Genomic DNA, 13,278 nt, shown 5'->3' with positions numbered 1-13,278 from the left:
ATATGCCCCTTTTATGGTATTATTGAATAAATTATTCAATGAAACATTTGTTAGAAATATAATTATCCATACAATATCGTCATTAAGTCGCAGGGAGTTAAAACAGAAGTTGTTGTGAAATCATTTAAAAAATATGACATCAGCAACACTATGGATGGATCTGAAGATGTCGCAATTTTTGAGGACACTTCAGAGAGTGACAATGAGGAGTGCATTGAACAGCAATTGGAGAATATCAATTTGTCAGACAGCAGTGAATCTGAGTTTGAAGATTATTCCGAAATATAAAATACTAGTATGTCTTTTGCAATGTATACGCATTTTATCTTTAGTCTACTTTAGAAATATGGAAAAATACGGTATATTAAAAATGTAATATTATTTGTAATCCTTAGAACTTAAAAAATATATATAATAATTAAAAAACAATTCACATATTTCTCTTTCTATATGTTATATTAAACAGATACTAGTATTTATAATTATCAAGATCATTAATATTATAAGGCTCTTTATGATATTTTAGAGGTTAGTCTATAAATTTAATGGACGAAACGACGAATCATCGAGAACTCGAGAACGAACTACCAGATATTGTGAGCTGTGACCTAGTGACATTCTTTTTAGATCAAACAGTAAAAGAGTTCTTCACATTCCAGCAGCATTGTTTTTTCGTTGTTGCTGGCCAATTTTTTAAACTTACGATTTATGCTATTCCATAAAAGGCAGGAGTTGTACATAAGGCAAGGTCATGCAGATGGAAAATGATAATAGCAAAACTAATTAAGCTTTTAACTTACTTGCTAGGTGACTAACATACTAACTAGCTAAAAATCCAAAATCAAAATCGTTTCACTCTTTTTTTCTTGATGATCCTTTATCATCAGATGATCTTTAATCATCTTTCTTTCTTTTCTTTTTTGCGCCCCAAACCCGATCGATTCCTTTTCCTGCGCCGCTTGATCCACTGAACTTTGATTCACTCCACAAAACTTGGGCGCGACGGAAAAAGTTGGGCGGCAAAGTTTTCCCAGCTCGATCCCTGCCACCGGTGGCCGTGGCCGCCATGCCCTGGGTTCGGGTTGAAATTTGATGATGATGCATTAATTATTACGTATTTTCGATTATTTATGGCCCGTCGACGGTCTCCGAAAACTCGGGCAGACAGGGCAGCATCGCTCTCTTTCGCGCTCTTGGCACATTTTCCGGACCCCCCCGGATTCAGATTGTTCTTCGGCCGTTTTTTTATAGTGGTGTCCTTCAACAACCGGAAAAAGGAACAACAATCACAACTTTAGCGAAACGTGCGCGCGCGGAATGGGCTTTTGGGAAAATCGGAAAATCGATACATCCCGGCGGCGGATTTACTTTGGCCATTTGTTTTCACTACGGGACATTCTGGCTAACGTTAATTGTGTGTTTAATTTCCTGCGGAAGCCAGAAGCTTTAAGCTACGCCGAACGACGTGGTTTAAAGCTATCGTTTTGAAATCACGAAAATGCTGTTTTTGTAATTTGAATCATCAGGCCTCCACACATCAGGTGCATTAGATAAGGAATAATCCGCAAACATAGGATATTCTGAAACACTACAATTTTATGATCAACCATTGGCTCATCCTTCATCTAAAGCTCTTAGAGGTCCTGCTCAAATACACCCCTCAAGCAGCATAATCCAATTTGAATCGGGCATTTAAAGATACCCGATTGAAGTGCCAGATGAGGCCACGACCTCTCCGTCAATGTTCTAATTTTACCCCGACGACGAGCAGAGCGATGGGCGATCCGATGGCGATGGCGATCCACCACAATTTGCCAGTTAATTTAATTGGCCGCACGCTCAAGCTCATTAAAGCTGCACCGAAAATGTGACAACACTTAAAGTTTTGTTCCACTAAACGGTTCGACAACGAGCCCAGACAGTGGGCATTAAACCAGGGAGCACCCTTTTTGGCCCCCGTTTAAATACCAATTAATAATCGCTAATGTGTGCGCGTCCGTGGTCCGTTGTGGCTTTGGCCGTTGGCCACAGGCTCTGTCATCACCACAGGATACGGGCAACAAAACGGAAAGGATGAAGGAAGCCCCCTTTCCTGTCGTCCCTTACAGCACATTATTTGCATAATTCACTTTCACGGGCAAAAAAACCGGAAAAGCGGAAAATAAAAGGGAAGACCGAATGCCACTTTCGTCACCCGGTAAGACCGCGGTAATGATTTGTACAACGTACAATTATTTATTTATTTCGGCCGGGCCGGCCAGAGAGACCTAGGCTTTTGAAGGGGCCTCTGCGTAATGTGCGTTTAACACATGTTTCTATAATTGTTAAAAGTGGGCTCCAGAGCGTCGCAATCGATTCTTTTTCGCCGTGTTCGCCTCATTAATGCACTTGTTCTTGGCTCGTTTGGTTTTATGTTTGGCGCCCCAAAGGTGTCAAGCCAAACGGATGATTGAAAAAAGGTTTATGTCCCAACAGCTTCTCACCTTGTTTGACCGCATTTGCAGGCAAGGTGTTTTCCCCCTGAAGGTTCGGGTGGTGCGTCTTCCGTGGCCAATCCGGATCTCCTCTGGAAGGCAAATACCCAGGGCAGGGAGCTGCAATAAGTGCGTGAAATTAATTTGCATCGCCCGCAGGCACTGATTAGATGCTTATCATCAAGTGGGGGCTATAAATTAACCAACCGAAGGAACCGAAGCAGGGTGCATTAAGGGTGCATCTTTTTGCTCCCGTTTAAATTGCTCAGGTATTTCAATATTCATAACCGTTTGGCCAAGCGCCCCAAGAGAGAACAAAGGGATCTTTTTGCAAAGTGCCAATCATTTCACCAATTACTCAAAACGTCACTTACAACTGTTAAATGTTATCCGGTTAGTGAATTAACATTTATAAGTGGTTGATTCAACTCAGACCTGTAGCAGATACTTCCAAGGAGCTTGCAATTTAAATCAACAATGCAGAACTGGATAGCAGCACACTTTAAAGGCTAGCTCCCTGTCAATAACACTGACACAGGAAGTGTGTCGAAGGAAAATCCCATCACAAGGATAACGCATGCCATTGACACGTGGTGCTGATGGGCCGCCTAATCCGAAAACACACGTGTTGACACGCCAAAGATCAAAGCGAGAGTCGCGAAGGTGTCGGAGAAAATAAATCTCCTACAGGCCTGCTTCCGGCGGTTATCGACCGCGGAACTACCATCCTTCGAATCTGTGGCAACGTCGCTTCACTTTCTACTCGTTTCTTTAGCATGTCTGCCTTAAATTAAGTTGCCCTCGACGCCTGTTAATTACAGGGCCCTTCAGCGACCTTTACTCCGCAGCCCAGAATCACATATGCGTAAAATTAGGTTTCGGACAGTTTCCCCCACATTTTCCAGCGCGATCGAGCGATCGGGACCAGAAACTAGAGCAGTTAGGTGGAACAGCTCAAGACACACGTGCCGGAGTGCAGGATAAGTCATTCATTCATATGTTCCGAGTTCCGGAAGAATACCACGGGGAACCACGAACCGCGACAAATGCATTGCTAACGATACATCAGCCGAAATGCCGGTGATAATTGTGGTCAATTAATCAAAAGATCACAACCATGAAATTATTAAACAGACAGCGGCGCGGCAGATTAACAAACAAAAGTGGATACCAGACGACGGAAAGCGAAAATGAGCGCCCAAAACTTAAACACCGAAGGATAATGCGCAACGAAGGAAACAAATTGGGCAATGTGAAGGGAATGGAAACGCAAAACACGCATCGATGTTTTGATACCTTCTGATGACTTAATGCTTAAATACTTTTAATGCCTTTGCGCCTTTTAAACTGTCGCGAGCCCGATCCGGAAACGGGTTTTTCGAGCCACGGCCACGCAAATCGGGAACACAAAACAAAATCAAACTGAACCGCAATTTTCTTTTGCGGTGTGTGACATTTGCGAGTCGATTCTTGCGGCAATTATTGATCGTGTGTTGGGTCCATAATCGAGATAATACTAAACCTTAGTACTTTTGCGATTTTTTTGCTGTGAGTGAACCAAAACCCATTTAAATCCAATTTAATGTGTATCATTTATTAACATAATTAAAAATTAATTAAAGGACATTGTAAAATTACAACGACAAAAATAAAAATTTAAAATCACGAAACCCCACAATTCGCCCTTTTCTGCTTGTAGCGCCAATTGGAACTGTTTTAAAACCACCCAGCCATGACAGCAACCTCAGACGGTTTCGATCTCGGCTATCCGATAGGAGCGCTCTCTGGTTTTTCTTTTTGAATCGATCGTTAAACGAAAAACGATTAAACAAACAATAGAACAACTGAATTAATTAATTCCGCAGTTAGCTGTGGTAGAACCACCGGCAGGGCGCGTCAACACACAAAAGAACGACCATTGTTTTCCCATTTTCCGCTGACTAAATTGTAACGCTTCTCCTTTTTATTCCGATACATCATAATATCCGCGTAAACGACGTATTTTGGGGTGTGTAAGTGTACGTACGTGTTGTGTATGTGTGTGGGCAGAGTATGTGTGTTTCGGTTCTGTTCCACCGACTTGTCCTTCGCTTAGTAATAAAGATAATATAATTATTGCTAAACGATCCACTTTGAGGGATGAATGGTGCGCGTGCGCGCGCGGGAGTTGAGCGTATGTTTCGCATGCTGCTGGGCCCCCGTGGTCGTTGGACACTCCAGCCGGATGTCCGGGGCCACATTCCAGCATCCGCACCCATTACCACCGCGTCACGGCGTTAGTGCGGGGCTTGTACATTTACTCTCCCGATCAGCGCCTTGCGTTGAAGGTTACGATCATCATTCGCGCTTCTTTCTCTCTCTCGGTCTGTTTCGTCTTACAAATATATGATTTTGTATATGATTTTCTTCTTCCCCCCTTTGTATGCGGTATGTAGATGCTCCTCTTTTAAAGGTTTTTTGGTTTACTTGTTTACTTCGTGCACGTTGTCCGCTTTGCCCCTACGTTTTTGTAACCTGATTTTCTAAAGCTGATGATGCTGGCAGCCCGACGTCCCCGACCGGCTGCGTTGCGCTTCTATCTAATTCCTTTACATTGTTATCGCTTTGTTTTACTCCATTTTTATTCTCATCATCTATCATTACCATTTCAATCCGATTATCTAACAATATCATCGTGTTGCAGTTTGAGTTTCGCTTGAGTCTGAGAGTCGTTCAAATGTGTTTGAAAGAGGCTTACAATTTGATTCTGTTTACGATTCCGGGTAGTAGGAATTAGTACCGAGAGTACAGCAATGTGCCCGTGTCCTTGCGTGTTGTGAGTGTGCCGATGAGTCACGTCTATAATGAACCTTCCGAGAAAGCAAACCCCCCGTTCAGGAAGAACCGGTAAATCGGTAAATCGGACAGCAATAGAGTTTGTAGGAGTAGAAAAAAGTCGGACTAAGATCCGGAAAGAACAAACGTAACCGAAGCCACCGAACCGGGCTTCACAACAACAACGTGTGTAGTTTTACAATAATTCCTTCTTCCGCCCGCCTTTAGGGGGACTGTTCCGGTTATTTTCATAGGTCGGTTACCCTGCGCGCCGCCACTCCGTAGTCTGATTATGTACACTCATCGATAATATTTGCATTATTTTCACGCCTCTTTTCGTCTGCCTTACGCTCTGCTGGAGAGATGTGTTATCATATATTTTATATATATTTTTTGTATGTATAATTTTGCATGCATATGTATAGAGTATGTACTTTATCATCCGTTTCCATGTTTGCCGGTCGTGGTGGTCGCTCGTTGTTGGAGTAATGGTCTCTCCCGCCCGAGGAGGATACAATTTTCTTATCAGAAATCACGATTTTAACTAAAATATGAACCGCCGATGTCTTGGGACGAAAAGAACAACTTATAGCACTAAAAGTTCCGCTCCCGATTGAAGCGACAAACAGAACAGGATAGACCCACAGGAATAACAACTTCGAATTCCATGCACGAAAGGAATCCGGTCTACGCGCACGCACACAGCACCGGCTGGCTGGCAAATACTGTACACATAATATACCCAAAAAATGGCCGCACTATTGCTAGCTCCACACGCGCGCGACGTCCGATCGCTTCCGTCCGTGGTCCGCTACTAGGTGGCTAAGGTTGGCGCAAGATACTAGTACAAAAAAGGATCCACCGTCGACGTTGCAGTGGTGGTTGCTTGTGGTTTTTGGTGGGACCTTACGCTTACTTTCGCAACAATCGGTTCATGTCCTTGTTCTGCTTGACGATCTTCACGTCGACATCCTCGACGCGATCGGAGATGTCGTCGATCAGATCGTTCTGACTGTCGATTTCCTGATTCAAATCCAAGGCCAAGTTCTTCAACCGCGACAGGTTGCCCCGCATCTCGTCTAGGTTTTGGTCCAGTTGATGGCTGAAGCCCGCGCCACCACCGCTGCCTCCGTTGGCCATGTGTTGCTGCTGCTGCTGCTGCTGTTGATGCTGTTGATGGTGGTGGTGATGATGTTGCTGGGCGTGTGGATGGTGGATCGAGGGCGGCGGGATGGGCGACTGGTCCGCCCGCCAGTACGGATCGGCAATCCGGAAGTCTTGCGGGTTCGGGTACAGATCCTCTTCCTCGGTCGGCGTGGGGGATGATATGTTCTGGCGAGGTATTCCGGCACCGCCTGCGATCGACCCGCCGGCGATCGAGCCACCGCCGCTCCCGCCGCCACCACCACCGGCCACCATCCGCCCGGAGAGATAGTTTTTCAGTCCACCGAACACGCTCTTCAAGCTGTTCAGATGCTTCTGGCTGAACCGGAGCGAGTTGTTGATCTCGTCCAGCTGCTTCTTCGTCTTTTCCAGTTGCTCCCGCTGTCGGTGCAGCTCCTCGGCCGTCGCAATGCCCACCTGTTCCGTTTCCCGCAGCACCCCCAGGCAGCGTTGCGACGTGATGAGGGTGCTTTCCTCCAGCTCCCGGCGCCGCTGCTCGAACGTTTGCCGTTGGTGCGCGATTTCGTCGTCATCGCCCGGGCTGTCGTACACCACGTTGGCCGCACTGCCACCGTACACGAGCGTTTTGCCCGGAATCGCACCCCCCACCGCGTAACCACCGGGACCGTAAACCGGAGCATCCATCACGTAGCCCCCGGGGCCAACACTAACGAGGCTACCACCGACACTGGCGCCCCCGGCGTACGCCAGGCCACCGGACACGTCGAAACCGGCCGCGGGCCCCAGCACATCGGGCCGGGTGTACGTGGAACCGACCTTCGTCACACCGTACTTATCGTCGGCGGGCAGGTACGGATCCTACAAACAGACACGGAAGTGACGGGAATTGTAAATGAGACGATGAATCATCGCCGCACTAGAGTAGGCTACGACGCAGCAAACACCCTTTTTCATTGCAGACAAAGCCTACGACTGCATCATTTTTACGAGCTCTTTGTGCCCCTCGCGTCCGGTACTTACAGCACGGCCACCACCACGGGGTGCGTTTCTCAGGAACAGCTCATCGTCGATTTCGTCCTCGTCGGTGAACAGATTCGCTGGGTTCGGTACGTACTGATGGCCGGACATTGCCGCCTCAGGGTTTGTCCACCGGAGCTGCACTAAGATTCCGCTGGCGAACGAACTCCGGAGACGGACGCACTACCTTTTACTACCTTCGCGGTGCACTACCTTTATGCCGCCGTGTTGCGGTAACGTTTTTATCGTCGAAACTATACAAATTTTCCAGGCGCACCTCCCAAACACGGCCACAAGAGCTGGTAATTATTCTGGAACCTTTCCTTTCGCAAGGGTGATGTACATTATTTTCCTGTCGCTCACCTCTTTCTACTCTTTCGCTCTTTCGTTCGCGCTCGCTCTCGCTCACTCTCGTCGACTGCCAGACTGACAGCGCGTTACAGGGTGTACCAAGTTTGCAGATGACGAAGACGAGAAGTTACATTATTCAATTATTAGAAATCAATCAAAAAGCATGTGTATTTAGGAAACAGTTTTACAAAAGATCTGTCTCTTTTTACCAGTCCTCAGCTACTGTTTTGATTAGTTTAGTTGATCGAAAGTACATCGTGAGAGTAGAAGCTTTAAAGTTTTGCAGCCAGTGCTGTAAACGTAACGTAGCGTTACGCCAAGGACGATTCTCGGCAAAATTGCAAATTTGCTGTGGTGCTGTTTTAATCCGTAAATAAATACTGCCGAATTGAATGGAAGGTGGCGGCATTGTTTGATAGAAAAAGTAATGTAAAAGAAACAGCGTACAAAGCATTGATGTGCTGGCCAACAGCTTTTTTGAGGAGAAATTCCGCTTTTGAACAACACAAAGAAGTGACTCATTCTCAATCGACCTTCTGTTCTGTTTCAGTACGCACGGAATGGCCGAGTCGGAACCGCCAGATTGGCTGGTAAAGCTGGAAAGCCGTCGGGAGCAGATAAAGGCCAAGCTGAGCCATGAAAGTGGAAACGGTGCACCGTGCATTGCTTGCGGAAGCGCGTGTCCGGGGTTGGATTTACACTTCTGGCGGAAGATTTGTCGCAACTGCAAGTGCCGCAAGGAACAGCACGATTTCGACGACGATGCTAGCGGCTGGGCACAGTTCGAAATCCTTGGTGCCATTCGCTCGAAGCCAGCGTGTAAGTATCGATCGTTGGAATCAATGTTACCTTCTTTCAATGGCCCTTCTTTCGTTTCTGTAGACATTCGCATATCCGAGCTGACCGATAAGCCGGTCCAGCTGACCTGGGTGCCTCCGAACGTGACGCCCGAGTTGGCCACGGACTATATGCGCACGCTCGGGGAGCGAAACATACCGATCGTCGGTAGCGAGGCCGCGGAGAAGCGCAAACAGCAGCTCGAGTATCAGGTACCCGCGCACGATCTGGACACCACCCTGTGCCATAACCTCACGCCTTACGAAGCAGGCCAGCTGAGCGATTACGTGGAGAAAATTAAGACCCACTGCGTGGGACAGGGCACAGTGATGAGAGTCGGCGGCGAAAGTGGAGGTGCGGTCCAGTACGGCACAGTCGTCCAGCAGCAAGACCCGAATCCACCGCAGGCAGCATCGGCGGGCCAGCCGGAGAACAGGCGTCCCGATTTCATGGAGAGTCCCGCACTTTCCGATAAAATGAAGTACAAACTAAACCTGATGGGTATCGCCAGCTCGGAAATGGTCCACCAAGCGCTTCGCTACGATCCGGCCGTAGTGTTGTCTGGCAGGCAACACTTTCCGGAACCGATCATCAAGTTCCACCAGGAGTATCAGTCGAATCCAAAGTTTCGGGCGGAGATGGATCACTTCGTTGAGGAGACACCTCCACCGCTTCCAGAGTCAAGTGTACCCGAATTCCAGTCTTCCGGTGTACTCCGTTCCGATGCCGGTCCAATCGTTCCTTCCGGTAGTAACGATTCCGGGTTCGCTTCCATTCCCGTTAGTCCGGCTCGTAACGATCCGTCGGCTGCCCCGCTGCTCGGTCCGATGGAAGCGATAAAACTGACCGATGCACCACCAGCGAAACTCACGCCCGCGGTTGCCACGCAACGCTGCACCGGGTGCAGTCAACCTTTCGCACCGGGTGAGGTAGCCGTCAAGGTGGACCGAGCGAGCAGCGAGCGTTCGATATGGCATCCGCAGTGCTTCAAGTGTGAACGGTGCGGCGAACTGCTGGCCGATCTGGTGTACTTCTACCATGCCGGCGCCATCTACTGCGGCCGCGATTTGGCGGTCATTCTGAAGATTCCCCGATGCGCCGCCTGCGATGAGTTGATCTTCACGAAGGAGTACACCGCGGCCGAAGGGGCCACATACCACGTGCGCCATTTCTGCTGCTATCACTGTGATGGGCCGCTGGCCGGGCAGCAGTACGTGCTGGAGCAACGCTCGTCACAACCGCTCTGCCTTCCGTGCTACGAGGGCCATTACGCGCAAACGTGCAGCACCTGCCAGCGGAGTATTGGGCCGGCGGAGCAGGGCGTCGGTTGGGACAAGATCCACTGGCACAAGGAGTGCTTTCGGTGCACTGGAAAGCACTGCCAAAAGTCGCTCATCGGTGGGCGGTTTTGTGTGAAGGCCAATCAACCGTACTGCAGTGCGCAGTGCACGAAGGATGTGTGAAAGTTAGAACCCAGCGCCATCAGGAACCCGTGCCTTACAAAAGAACAGTATTTAATGGACATTTTGAACCATACCGCCGCCACCGGCGGCACCAACGATCAAAAGTATCAAAACGGAACGTCGCAGCAAGTCGTTCTTAGCGAACGATCGTTAGCGTATAAGTTTAGAACCGGTTTTAATCGAGCCATTTTATTCCAGCGGTCAATAGCGGTTTTTTTGCTTATCAGCATAGTTTTAGCAAACTTTTCCTCAACTTTCCAAACATGTCAACCTCTAGCTATCTCCACGAATCTTCAACTTTGAATGGTGCGTAACTGTAACGAGAGTGCCGATAGTCCACTTCCGACACATGTAAAACATGAACAAAAAGTACAACCCCTCTCTATTTTGCTACATATATTATACATTTTATATCGTAACTTGGTGCATTTAGTGTGAAATATACCGAGAAAAATATCCTGGGACTTGCTTGCATTTTTGTGCAATGATACTAAAGATTAAGACCGCTTCACCGGTTCTTGACCCCCTTTCATTGTGTGGCAGCTTCCTGCAGATACTTTTCGTACACCAATCTTCCCACGGTAACGTCCTCGGTGGCCATTCCAAGCGACTGAAACACACTGATTCCGCTGCCCTTCGGCAGCAGACTGGTGTCTGCTTCTCCGCGCAAGATCACTTCACCCACTTCGCCGACAATGGTCGACCGTAGGTTAGCCAACTCCTTCCGGGCCCCATCCCAGTGGTCAATGTACACTCGGCAATGATCGTACACGTCCTGCGCCAGCTCCGCGTGATGATATTCGCCGGCACCGATCGCTATGTTATCATCGGTAAAGGACGAAATCGAACGAAAAACAAATCTCAACCGACCAACCAATTTGTACCGTTATTTACTCACCATTGATGTGAACCGTCGGTTTCAGGAATCTTCGGTAGACCAGCGGCTCCCCGGAGCCGGTTGCCGTCACGAGCACATCACACTCCCGGCAGGCATCTTCGACCGTATCACAAACGAAAACCGAGAAGCCGGCTCTTTCCGTTTTCTTCGCTTCCTCCTCCAGAATGGCCTTCAGTTGGTGGGCCCGTGCGGGCGTACGGTTCCACAACCGAATGGAACGTATGCTGGCCAGCGGCTGCGTGCGTACGAAACCAACAGCGTGCATCGTTCCCTGAAACCCGCACCCGACTATTCCGAGCTGGATCGTGCGATCGGACCGTGGTCGAAGGAACAGGTAATCGGTTGCGACCAGCGACGCGGCAGCCGTACGCATACCGGTCAGATAATTTGCCTCGACGATCGCGTCCAGCTTGCCGGTGGTGTTGTCAAACAGAAACACTTCCCCATTAATCGACGGTAGACCGATGGCAGCGTTCCCGCGGAAGCTCGTGATCAGTTTACAGGCGAGCGTCGAATAACGATCCCCAGATCCGACCATTAGCGAATGGCGGCCAACGTAGGCGGGCATGCAGAGTAGTACTCCTACGAAGGCAATTAGTGGTGCATAAGTCAATTGTTCAATGGTGATCGCTTGTCGCGTGACTCACCGCCGTCCGCTTGGACAAAAGTGCGCGCCGGTTGGGAGCTAACGGGATGATCGTTCGATCGATTGGCTGCATCCCGCGCCTGATTGGACACGGAGACGAAAGCCGCTTCAACCGCGTACCGTGCCTGATTCCAGTCGAGCAGCCGCTTCACGTGATCTTCATCGATAAACACTGGCCGCGACCGGGCGTTCGTTGCAACGTCCTTGTTCATGCTGTGAAGCTGTTTACGCTGTCTTCGCTTCTCCAAAACTATCCCACGGACTGTGCAATTGATCTCCAGGGACTCCAGCGTCTGACGGTGGAGTGTTTACGGACCACCCTTTAATACTTACATTTTTGTTCTATCACTGATCGTAACCCCTCGATGGACTAATTTAAGGGCACTACAGCAAACCGGCCACTATCGCTCCCGAAAGGTACACACATCGCAGATCGTGCTGTGGAGAGAATGCTTATCTCTCGCTATTATGAGGTCATTATCCTGCGGTGTGTGGTGAGCATAATCTTATCAAACGGCCATACTCCTATTGTGTTTGATAGCTCGTCACACGTGCTCACAACCGCCTTACTGTCCGTTCTTTGCATGTCATCATGGGTTGCAGACAAGACAGTAGAGAGGTATTTTTCGAGTAATTTTATTATAACAATTCGATAAATAATAATCGCAGTAAAATATAATGATAAAAATTGCCTTGTTTTGACTACGATCGGCTAAAGGAGAGGATGGTAGGATAGTATTACTATTCGGGGTGTGCTCTCTGTCCCCGTATGGTGTTTTGTGTTGTTTCATCCCAATTCCCTCTTGGGGCTATGAAGAAAAGTACTTTACTTGTGTTCCTTTATCTGTCTATCACGTTCACTAAGAGTCACGTTTATCAATTCTCGCCTTTTGCCTTAAGATACTTTTTGGAACGATTTCTCGCAACCGCGAAAGGGTCACGTAAAAACCGGAAAGCCATTCGACCATTTCGGCAGCAACTAATAACAATGTGGTGGGAAGAATTGTCGAAGATATCGGGAAAAAGATATAGTTTATAACCTAACTTTAAGTAACGCCGTGTGATACAACAATTCTGCACTTCCACCTCACCGGTTAGTTGGTTCGTAGAGAGGAAATGGCATTGTCGTCCTTCTGTCTGTACCTTGCTCTCCGTGGTTCGCAGCAGAATTCAACTATTTATTAAGAACAAAACACGTTTTGATTCTATTTCATCTGCATTACACGCTGCGCTGCGATTGCGATCATTCTTCTACTCTCATAATCTAATTATTCGTTCGGACCCTTTCGGAGCACCGGGGCCTGGCCACCGGGCTCGTTTCCTTACGTAAGAGAAAACACGACGTAGACATAAATACACATTAAAAAGTAAAATACAAAACGAAAAAACGAAAGCATACAAATATTACCTACGATATGCTTTTGATGGAAGAAATTGGTAAGAGAAATGGATAAGGAAAAGTCGCCAAACGGAAATAAAAGCACGGAATTCGGTAGTGAGTGGGGTCGATTATGCGCTTAATTGGATCAGGTTCGTCAGTTCGATCCGATCCAAGATTTGTCTGGCCGTCCGCCCGTCCGTCGGGTGCCGACTGAAGCAGTAATAAATACGGACAGTTTATCGATTTGTTTATCATATATATCTTTGTAAGCA

The 13,278-nt window shown here is 48.0% G+C and overlaps 3 protein-coding genes across 3 annotated transcripts; 1 reads left to right on the top strand and 2 right to left on the bottom strand.

Moving 5' to 3' along the window:
• Positions 1-4,436: 4,436 nt before the first annotated feature.
• Positions 4,437-7,728, bottom strand: LOC131206447 (synaptosomal-associated protein 29). The gene is made up of 2 exons (XM_058199003.1): positions 7,434-7,728; positions 4,437-7,271 (listed from the first exon to the last, which is right to left on the bottom strand). The coding sequence occupies exons 1-2, from the start codon at positions 7,539-7,541 to the stop codon at positions 6,201-6,203; spliced, it is 1,179 nt and encodes a 392-aa protein (XP_058054986.1). The 5' UTR covers positions 7,542-7,728; the 3' UTR covers positions 4,437-6,200.
• A 377-nt stretch (positions 7,729-8,105) lies between these two features.
• LOC131206060 (testin) lies at positions 8,106-10,523 on the top strand. Its single transcript, XM_058198437.1, has 3 exons — positions 8,106-8,205; positions 8,332-8,600; positions 8,664-10,523. The coding sequence occupies exons 2-3, from the start codon at positions 8,342-8,344 to the stop codon at positions 10,079-10,081; spliced, it is 1,677 nt and encodes a 558-aa protein (XP_058054420.1). The 5' UTR covers positions 8,106-8,205; positions 8,332-8,341; the 3' UTR covers positions 10,082-10,523.
• LOC131206061 (ketimine reductase mu-crystallin) lies at positions 10,307-11,837 on the bottom strand. The gene is made up of 3 exons (XM_058198438.1): positions 11,627-11,837; positions 10,980-11,561; positions 10,307-10,897 (listed from the first exon to the last, which is right to left on the bottom strand). Exons 1-3 carry the CDS (start codon positions 11,835-11,837, stop codon positions 10,611-10,613), a joined length of 1,080 nt encoding a protein of 359 aa, XP_058054421.1. The 3' UTR covers positions 10,307-10,610.
• Between the last annotated feature and the right edge of the window lie 1,441 nt (positions 11,838-13,278).

The sequence above is a fragment of the Anopheles bellator genome, chromosome 1 (assembly GCF_943735745.2).
Source record: "Anopheles bellator chromosome 1, idAnoBellAS_SP24_06.2, whole genome shotgun sequence".
In the NCBI taxonomy this organism is placed as follows: Eukaryota; Metazoa; Arthropoda; class Insecta; order Diptera; family Culicidae; genus Anopheles; species Anopheles bellator.
The sequence above is the reverse complement of the archived record's forward strand: the minus strand, read 5'-3'. Positions and strand labels throughout refer to the sequence as shown.